Source organism: Olea europaea, unplaced genomic scaffold, assembly GCF_002742605.1.
Source record: "Olea europaea var. sylvestris unplaced genomic scaffold, O_europaea_v1 scaffold1709, whole genome shotgun sequence".
Taxonomy (NCBI): domain Eukaryota; kingdom Viridiplantae; phylum Streptophyta; class Magnoliopsida; order Lamiales; family Oleaceae; genus Olea; species Olea europaea.
Genome location: NW_019234781.1, coordinates 159,521 through 170,571, shown reverse-complemented (window position 1 = coordinate 170,571; position 11,051 = coordinate 159,521). Strand labels below are relative to the sequence as shown.

At 31.3% G+C, this 11,051-nt stretch overlaps 2 protein-coding genes across 2 annotated transcripts in view; both read left to right on the top strand.

Moving 5' to 3' along the window:
• Window positions 1-144: 144 nt before the first annotated feature.
• Window positions 145-5,911, top strand: LOC111377708 (glucose-1-phosphate adenylyltransferase small subunit, chloroplastic/amyloplastic-like). The gene is made up of 5 exons (XM_023000839.1): window positions 145-150; window positions 334-513; window positions 5,468-5,571; window positions 5,650-5,761; window positions 5,870-5,911. The coding sequence occupies exons 1-5, from the start codon at window positions 145-147 to the stop codon at window positions 5,909-5,911; spliced, it is 444 nt and encodes a 147-aa protein (XP_022856607.1).
• A 4,063-nt stretch (window positions 5,912-9,974) lies between these two features.
• LOC111377707 (glucose-1-phosphate adenylyltransferase small subunit, chloroplastic/amyloplastic-like) overlaps window positions 9,975-11,051 on the top strand; it is a 5,481-nt gene continuing 4,404 nt past the window's right edge. Inside the window, exon 1 of the mRNA XM_023000838.1 lies at window positions 9,975-9,983. Coding sequence (XP_022856606.1) covers window positions 9,975-9,983 — 9 coding nt within the window. The remainder of the gene's footprint in view (window positions 9,984-11,051) is intronic.

Genomic DNA, 11,051 nt, shown 5'->3' with positions numbered 1-11,051 from the left:
TCCTTAATTCTGAAAAAATTGGATCCATCACGTAATTATCAAAATTTTATAGATGGAGCTGAAATTCAATGAAAATGATGTGTGCTTCACATCTTTCTCTATCTCATAGTAGCTTATATTCACTATGGAGTGCACAGTGAGGCAATGAAGGTAAAACTGCAACCACAAGATATTTCAGTGCTTTATTTGCTTTTGTATCAGGGATTGAGTGACTAAGTGGAAACCAGATCAGCAATTTTTATTTTCTATATTGTCAGTGTAACTTTTTGATTGTCGAGAATCCAGTCTTGTAATTTCTTTTCCATTTTCATTTGTGCTTCATTTTCATTGTAGGTTGATACCACCATTTTAGGTCTTGATGATGAGAGAGCAAAGGAAATGCCATATATTGCGAGTATGGGCATATATGTTTTCAGTAAGGATGTGATGCTGAGTTTGCTAAGTGATACATTCCCTGGAGCCAATGATTTTAGAAGTGAAGTTATTCCAGGTGCTACTTCAATTGGAATGAGGGTAAGTCATGTTGGAATTGGTTCAAATAATTAACCAAAAATTGAAAAATGAAAAGGTGTGTAAAAGTGAAAAATGAAAAGGTGTGACTACGTGTCAATTTCGACCAAATATTCGGACTTGATCCGATGGTCAAATTACAAAAGTAAATGGACCAAACTTATTCTACTCGTCGAGTAGATCGTCGTGGTATATTTGGAATCTCGAAACCAATTTCAGATGAATGAGAAATTACGAATCAAATTCGGAAGGAATGAAGTGTTGCAATTTTTCGAAAGGATATAGGTTTTGGCCAAGTGTTGCAACTTTTTGAAAGGATGCATGTTTTGGTCCACACTACTTCATTTGCACCCTTTCTACATCTATAAATAGAACTCGATGAATATGGTTTTGAGTACACCAATTACATTGAGTATTTATTTTCCTCTTGCAATTCTCTCTTTTCTAATTTCATTGCATTTTCTTAGTAGAAAGGAAATTTCGTTCGAGTTCGCTGGTCGAAATCATTTGGAGTGCTCCTATGATTTGACGTGATCGTTCTATCTTGAGAGATGATTGTCGAAAAACCGTTAGACCGATGCGGGGCAAATTCATCTTAAGGACCAAGTATCAAACACTTGCCTCGACCAAAAATTCATTACTTGCATCCCTTTTCCTACAGTTTTCTGATTTTTTTTTTATTATATTTTGATTTCAGGAAATGATTAGCATTGTTTACATGTTTATATTGTAAGGTTCGATCAAAAGAATAATTTGCTTTCGTTCAAGAATCGAAAGGGATGAATCCATATCCATGCATTCAGATTTGATAACTTTTATGTTTTGCTTCTCAAATCCTATTTCAGTAAGTCGAAATTACGTTTCGATTTCACGCAAATAACCGGTATTCTTTTGTGAATATAATATGCACATAATCGGTGTATTTCCCAACAATGTTAAGATGAATTTTGTTGATTTTCTCGTGCATTTTATATTTGCGTTCTTGGAAATTATATAGTGTGCAATTCTGAAAATTGTGTATAAACTGACAATTGGTTAAACACTTAAATTAATGGTATATATGATATTCCAAATAATTGTACTTGCCGAAATTGTGATACCAATTGAAAAGTTGGCAGTTTTAATTTGCTGACATCTTTTAATTAAACAAGTGGTTTTGTGCATGAGGAATCTTGATTGGGTGTTTGTGCACTCATATTGATGGTTCCGTTCTCCATGAAACAGAATTCGTACAAAAATAATTGGAGCCAGAATGTCTTAATATATTCTGATGAATTAAATAAAATATGCATGTTGTTGAAGGATGTATCTTTTCACATTTTTGAAATGGCATGAATTGGTCTTTTACCATAAGTTGTGTTACCAAATAAAATTGCCTTGCATACGAACGAGTGCTTACATGAAAAGATGCATATTTAATGAACAAGTTACTGGTTTGATGATATTAAATAAATTACATGAAGGGTTGCTTCAATTTATTTAGTAATTAATTACTTCTGCAATTGTGAATTTAATCATATTGTAACTGCCTTAATTAAAAGTAGCCAATTACTATATGCTGTCCATTCATTTAGAATATAATATATGATTGCAATTGTTAATGCATGGTTGCTGAACCAGTACGTTTCTTTCCAAGATGGTTTATTTTTGAGCAAGTGAATGAGGTTCTAAAAGCAATTTACTAGATGATAACAAAATGTGGAAATGCGTGGACCTCCTCCATGAGACATTTTATAGAATAAACTTATACAAATGAATGTATAAATATTTGGAATATATGTTGCTATTCCTACACTTTATTCATGATGAATTGAATATTGTTAAAACCAACTCGAGTCCAATAATGAATGGATGGAAATAAGGAAATTATTCCTAACCATTGGACATATAAGGATGTCAATTATTTGATGAAAGTATCATGGTAAATTAGTTGGTTAAAATTTCATATCTCATTGAAATTATACTAACTTTGACTATGATGATAGCCTCAATTAATTTCAAAAAATTAAATGAGATGATTTAAGTAGATATCATTATTTAGTAATGAGAATTAAGTCACGTAATTATTTGAAATCGTAGAAAATTTTGCATGGAAAGATGTGTCTTTTCATATGGAGAATCATGACTTTTCGTATGATTAATTTTCAATGGGTGTGTCTCTTTATAGAGATTAATTCAAGAGGTGTGTCCTTTTATAGTATTGTGCTTTTTGAGAATACAACTTTTCAATCGATGGTTCAAATGAAACTATCATGTGAAATGCCACAAATGTGATAAGATGCATATGTTTGAAAAAGTTGCAATGCTTAGCTCTCTTTATTGTTGAATTTGACTTCAATCATGAAATCAATTAAGTTGGTATATGTTTGAAAGCATTGCAGGTCTATATGATGGCCTTGATTCAATTTGAATGATCAAATTAAAATAATTGGATTGAAGTACGATATATGCAACTTTAATTGAAATAAATTGTGAGTCGACGACCACTATTTTGAAAGTACGTAAACTTTCACGAAGCACTCGATGCGGATATTATCCAAGAAATAAATAAATTGAACTATGAAAGAGTTGTTAAACCCTAAGTTCAATTGTAACCCAAAGATGCGGGGGATTATCATAAATGCTCGTGAACTTGAATGAAAAGTTAAAAACTTATGGATGCAATGTTACTAGATTGCATATGTATTCCTAATTGAGGAATTGTGGGGGTAACTCAGTTTAACAGTTACGTTTACTTCTATCTTATAATCACATAATGATATCTATGAAGGTAGAAAGATAGAAACCCCTTACACTAATTATAAGGATGATATATACTAAGTCTAAAGTGGATGAAATGGGTTGTAAAACTGATTATGACGTTTGTTTAGACATACAAGAACAATTGGAATATATGATGAATATTCATAAAGTTCAAATGCACGGTAATGTTTCAATGATGATATTGAGTACCCATGATTCTGAAATCCACTAGTAAAAGTGATTGACTAGTGTAGTGTTTGATAGAAATCCTCCAACCGTGTTTGGAAATTGATAAAGCTAATGAGGTATATAGCCTCATGAGAAGATTTCTTGGTGGCCACAATTTGCATCTATCAAATAAATCGATCTTTGGCTAGCTCTATTTGATAAGATATTAAGTCACATGTAATGGTAGATCTAGACGTATAAATCATAGACATAATACCATTAAGTAGTTGATCTCAATGGTGTAAACTCGCGGTACCTTTAAAAGAGATTTACTAAGAGAGATCAAGAAGACTGCATATCAAAGGGAATGAAATTGAAGCCTACTACGTTAGAGTTCTGGTAATGGTAACCCTATCTTGTTGATTGGAGATCCCAAGATTTTAGTTCAAAGGGACAACTAAGTTATGAGGATTCCATGAAGCACTAAGGAAAATAGTTTCCTAACTCATTCCTATGATATTAAAGTGCTTTCTGCAGAGTTGTAAGAGGTTAAGATAATCTTTTAATGATTCCTATATCTTGATTAAATCGAGTAAAGTAGGGCAGAATACTCTTAATAGGAAGTCACCTATGTGAGTGTGAAATAGGGCCGCTTCAATTAGAATTATTCAATGCTTGAATTCTTTAAACACTTGTAGAACCAAGAAGGATTCATGGCTAAAATGAATCAAGTCATGAGAACCATGAACGATTTAGGAAAGACATCTGTGTGAGTATTTTTTGTCTTGGCTTACACTAAAGGCTGAATGGTTCAAGACATCACGTTCACTAATTAGTCGAGTAAGTCCGATGGTATTTCACTAAGGGAAGTTCAAGGCCAGAAGCTACCTTCCCTGATGCAGTGTTTTTTTACACCCTCTCTACATTACATCATATCATCGCATTTACATATGCGTACCCAATTTCCATTCATGTGGGGGATTGTTGGAATTGGTTCAAATAATTAACCAAAATTGAAAAATGAAAAGGTGTGTAAAAGTGGAAAATGAAAAGGTGTGACTACGTGTCAATTTCGACCAAATATTCGGGCTTGATCTGATGGTCAAATTACAAAAGTAAATAGACCAACTTATTCTACTCGTCGAGTAGATCGTCGTGGTATATTTGAAATTTCGAAACCAATTCCGGATGAATGAGAAATTACGGATCAAATTTGGAAGAAATGAAGTGTTGCAACTTTTCGAAAGAATGTAGGTTTTGGCCAAGTGTTGCAACTTTTTGAAAGGATGCATGTTTTGATCCACACTACTTCATTTGCACCCTTTTTACATCTATAAATAGAACTCTATCGACATAGTTTTGGGTACACCAATTACATTGAGCATTCATTCTTCTCTTGCAATTCTCTTCTTTCTAATTTCATAGCATTTTCATGCATTTCCTTGGTAGAGAAGGAATTCCGTTCGAGTTCGCTGGTCGAAGTCATTTGGAGTGCTCCTATGGCTTGACGTGGTCGTTGTATCTTGGGAGATAATTGTCGAAAAATCGTTAGCATCGATGCGGGGCAAATTCATTTTAAGGACCAAGTGTTAAACACTTGTCTTGACCAAAAATTCATTACTTGCACCTTTTTTCCTAGAGTTTTCTGATTTCTTTTGATTATATTTTGATTTCAGGAAATGATTAACATTGTTTACATGTTTATGTTGCAAGGTTCGATCAAAAGAATAATTTGCTTTCGTTCAAGAATCGAAAGGAATGAATACATATCCATACATTCAGATTCGATAACTTTTATGTTTTACTTCTCAAATCCTATTTCGGTAAGTAGAAATTACGTTTCGATTTCACACAAATAACCAATATGCTTTTGTGAATATAATATGCACATAATCGGTGTATTCCCCAAAAAGTCATAATAAAGATATCACTGTTTTGTTGGAGTCATATACCTATTTGTATTTCGATTATGGTTACAGGAAGATTTGGTAACCATATTTATGAATCATAGTTAGCTTTTTCTTGTTCTATTTTAGGTGTTTATCAGGTTCAAGCCTATTTGTACGATAGCCACTGGGAAGACATTGGTACTATCGAGGCTTTCTACAATTCCAATTTAGGGATCACTAAGAAGCCATTACCAGACTTCAGGTTAGTTTTCTTGATCTCTTATTAGAATTTATGAAGGAATTTTTTTTTTTTAACATGTGATTATCTTGTGTGATGTAGTTTCTATGATCGTTCCTCTCCAATCTATACACAACCTCGGTACCTGCCACCTTCGAAAATGTTTGATGCCAATGTTACCGACAGTGTTATTGGTGAGGGTTGTGTCATCAAGGTAAGATCAATTTGTCAAAATGGACGTAAAGGAAGTAGCCAATCAAACTACTTGATGATAATAGAGAAATTTGAGCTACTTTAATCGACCCATTCTTAAAATTTGCAGAATTGTAAGATTCACCATTTTGTAATTGGTTTGCATGCATAGAGAGTGTGCACACGGAGTGGCACTCTTCATGCACGGAGAGTGCAATCCGTGCACTGCTTGAATTTTTTTAAATTTTTTTATCTTTTCTTTAAGCTAAGAACTTCAATTTTTCATTTTTTAGAGAAATTTTAAGGTTGTCTGCTATCTACGAAATTTTAATCAAATTTGATTGAAAATGTGCCAATAAACAAAAATCAACAGCAAAATGAGGTCAATTTTGGACAAATTCCTTCGTTTATACGTTGTTTCCTATTTTAGTAATTTTTGTTTTGGTTATATGTTGATGAATTTAAATCGATTTTGAATTCTGTTTGTTGGAGAATAATTCTTAAGATCAGGACTCTGAATTTTAGTCATCATGTTAATTCTTTCCATTTTTGAAAAAAAATCTCATCTCAAACATTAAGGTAATGAGTGAATATAAAATACATTGATTAAGATTTAATTATTATTAATTAAATAATTAATATTTTCTATAATTATATTTAAACGGGTCGTTTTGCCATTCAACATTGGAAAACGATATCATTTTGTATTGTAAATGCAGGTTAAAAAAGGGATAAAAAAGGAAATTAAAAATAAAAATAAAAAACATTATTATAAAGTTTTTTTAATTAAATTGAAATAATTAAAACATAAAAATAAATATTATTTAATTAAAATTGAAAAAATTGCGTTTTATCGTAAAATAAAAAGAATTAAAAAAAATTTAAATCGAACAAAAAATTATTTATAATATGAAGGAAAAAGAAATTTTAAAACAATTTTCAAAAAAAAATAATAAAAGAAACTTATGAAAATTAAATAAAAAATATATAAATATTATTTACATAAAATTGAAAAATTAAGTTTTATCGAAAAGAATTAAAAATAATTTTAAATTAAAAAAATTATTTATAATATAAACAAAACAAATAAAAAAAGAAAAAAAATCTCTCCGTGCACGGAGAGATTTCTCTCCATGGATGGAGAGCCTCCTCCATCTGATGATCAAACTTCAACATTTCAATATAATAAAAGCAGTAGCTTTAGCTTCCAATGTATCAATATATAAATGCCCTCATCAAGTCCAACATCATTGCACTCAAACTCAACTTATATTAATAGCAGCAGTACAAGTTATGAAGATGAGAGAGAGAGAGAGAGAGCTACTACAGTAACACGTTAAATTTCGATATTCAAGATATCTTGGATGCAAATGAATTTATGTAACTTAACTAGTTTATCTTAGTTAAATGTTTTTCAAATCCTCTGTGCTTAGTTTGGACTTAATTTCCTGTCAAATTAATGTCTTTTAACGCAATTTTTGCTATTTTCCGACAAGGAAACATCATTCTTTAAATGGTTGTTTGTGCTTCTTGTGGAATTTCCATTATTAGCTTAAAATCCAAAATTATTTCTTATCTTGTTTGTCACATATCTTATTATATTCATATATTAAAATTATTTCTGATTTCTGAGTCAACTAACTAAAAAAAAAAAATCCAATAGTATATATATATTTTTAAAATTTTAATAAAAGTCAATTCAAAAAAAGAGAGAAAAAAAAAAGAGGCAAAAATGTAAATGAGGGGAAAAAAAGGAAACTAACTTATCGCTAAAAAAAAATCAAATATAAGATTAGATACTAGAAAAATATGAAATCATACACAAATAAACGACACGTAATTTAGGCTTATGTACTCCAAGGATGAAATGAAAGAAAATCAAAATAAGGAAATGATTTTGATTTTGGATAGAAGAGAGGATGAGAGACGTTTTTGCATATCAAACTGTGAGAAATAGAACACCCATAGGGTCCTATTTATAGACCATGAAGGGGTGTGGACGAAATGGTTGAGACCAAACCATGCACCATTTCCAAACAATGCATATTTATGAAAAGGTGTCTATTCACTAATGGTTGAGGTCTTTTTCGTAATTTCTCATTCATCCGATATTGGTTTTCGAAATGCCAAATATACCCTTCAATACATGCAGAGAAATCAAAATTCTCTTTCGGGGGCGTTGCCCCCGACCCCCCACGAGGGGCGCTGCCCCCTCGACCCTCGCGACCAGACCGGGCAGGTCGATCCCCGTTTGTGCGCCCCGAAGCGGCGAAGTGGCAAACAATTTTGCCTAAACGGATTGAGTCGAGCTTTTGAGTATTTGGCCGAATTCGATACGAACTTTAATCGATTTTCAATTCTCAATTTATTTAACCAATATCCAACAGAAATTTGAGAGAAGAAAATTGTACTCAAATTGTACTCTTAAAATTCAATTTCTATGAATCAAATTTTTTGTAATGATGAAATACTATAAATGAATAATCTTTTTATATTATATTTGATACATAAAAATTAATTGTAAATACATAAATTTAAACACCCATTAAAATTTCTAGATAAATGAATATTAATAAATTCATCTAATAAATCTTGATTAATGTAATTCAAGATTTATCAAGTGAAAAAATTCATTAAATTTTGGATTAATGTGAATGTTAATTAATTGAAAATTAATAATACAAATTTATAAATGACAATAATTTTATAGTATTTATTACATTTCGAAAAACAAAAAAATAAGGTATTATCGAAATAATTGAACTGTAGGGAGTTAAAATCGTTCAAAAAATAATTCTCCCTTGATGTAGTATTTTAATATATTATAGATATAAACTTTTTAAAAAATAATCATTTACAATTTATAAAACAAAATACAGGAAACTAAAAGATTCTCATTATACGATCTTTCAAACCCTAACACCACGGACCACCACCTTCAATGACTGCATCAACACTTCCACCATTGTAATGATTAGTGACCTTTGTCGCACATATTCGTGCAAATTACGATCTGCTTTGCTCAAATATGTGCACAATGACTTCTTGCGATTTGTCACCTTCTACATGCAAATTTGTGCATTATCACATTCTTTCCACCACGGCGTCTCTTTTCTTTCTTATCGCCAAAGTCACTGCCAACCCATATCTAGTTATAGTAAAAAATCGGTGGTGGCCACCAAACGAGGTTTGGTTTTAGTATGTAGTGAATGTCAATCTTTTTACTATTTTAAAGCTGATCCTTGTCTCAGAATTTGTTCTGTTGAGTATCTGACTTTAAAAAAAAAAAAAAAAAAAAAAAAAGGATCTATGTTTGATTAATCTCAAGTCAGTGTGAAAAAATTTCAATGACCGATTCCAAAATGCAATAGTTTGCTAAATGGTCAGTGTTCATATTTACTATGAATAGGAAAGCTAGAAGTGTGAAATAGTTAGTTGTTCCAATAATCACAAAATTAGATTGGTATTTTCGATTTCTCACTACATCATAAAATGTTGACTTTTGATTACTGAACTTTTCAAAGTGTCGGAAGTTATTCACTATAATCACTTCTATTTTGCGTCTTTAACGGAATAGTTGATCTGACATATAAATTTCATAAATAGCGCTCCATCATTATTAGATGTCCAATCACAGAAGGACAGTCCTCCTAAGCAAAACATCTTTGATTGCTCGCCTCGCTATACCTTGGCAGGTGTCTTTAATTGTTTTCTATGCTTTAGATGAGTAACATAATATGTTACTTATATTTTATGTCGATGATGGACAATGGTGTCGAGTGATGTTAGACGAGAAACATCTATGTTACTTGTGATTTCTAGTTGTGTTGTTGTTTCAAGTGAATAAAATATATGTTACTCCGTGTTTTGTGGTGTTGGACAATGATGTTGAGTGATTTTAGATAAATAAAATAATCCGTTCGTCGTGATTTGTGGAGATAGTGGTGCAGGTTATGTGTTAGGTGATAACGGATAGTGATGCAGGGTGGTGTTAGACATGTAATATAATGTACTACTCTTGTTTTTGTGGTGGAAGTGTTGTAGAGAGTGGTGTGGAGCGGTTTTAGACATAGTTTGTTACTTGTATTTTGTGGCGATAGCATTAGCATACAATGTGGTACACAAAGAAAAATGATTGAATAAAATAAGACGATGAGGAAATCACTCTGGATGGAAACTTGGAGCGACTAAGGAAATTATCCCTTGTAAATTGGAAAAAGTAACTCAATCGAGAGATGGAGAAGGTTTGTGAGGTCGAGGTATTGATATCGAGAGTTTAGATCGAGGACTCTAATGTCAATGAATTTGAAATTATAGGTTGCTGAGGAAGATTGATGCATGCCTCCCAACTTCTCTAGTTGGACAATGTCAATACCTAAAGATGGAGCAAGATAATGTACGAGACACTTGAGAACGTTATCGATGAAAGACTCATATAGTCATGTCATTCTCTTGCATAATGCAGGCAAGGCATATCTCGTTGAATCAATCTTCTTTGTCCCATTGTGCGTTTTGTAGCAAAATAGTGGTTCAAAATCAGTGGCGGACTTAGGAAGCCCAGGCTAGCTCTAGCCAATTAGGTGTAAAAAACAATTTTATTTTTGTAAAATATTTTTTTTACCTATTAGCCCGTGTTTCAAAAAAAATTAAAAAAAAAAACCCAACTTTAGTTAGCCCCACGTTGTGCTTAATTAACGAGTCATTGTTTCTACGACTTTCCCTGTTTTAGGGTACTCTTCAAGCCTTCAAGTGCCAAACTTCCCTTCAGTCGACTCCGAGGTTCTACCCTAACTTTTCATTGGTTTCTTTGTCTCTTAATAAAATTTATGTATATTAACAGTATTTACGAATAATACAGTGACAAATATGTTACTTGAATATGTAATTCATAGAAATATTGTTTTATAATGAAAAATTAAAATATTAATTTCAAATGAAAATAAGATATATTTTAAAATCAAAATGAAGTACATTTATAATATTTTTAACCAAAAAGAGATTTCTTAAAAGAATAAAAATCTTACGCCTTTTTTCTAAATAAAAGTAGAATAGCTTTCCTCCAAAAAAATTATCCAAATATATAAAAGCAACTTTTTAAAGAAAATTGCTTGTTGGATAAAATCTATAATATATTAAAATATTACATCGAGTTAGGATAATTTTTTGGACGATTTTAACCCCGTACAATTTAATTATTTCAGTAATATCTTACTTGTAATAAATACTACATAATTATTGTCATTTATGAAATTTGTGTTATAAATTCTCAATTAATTAACATTCACATTGACCTAAATTCAATGAATTTTCAT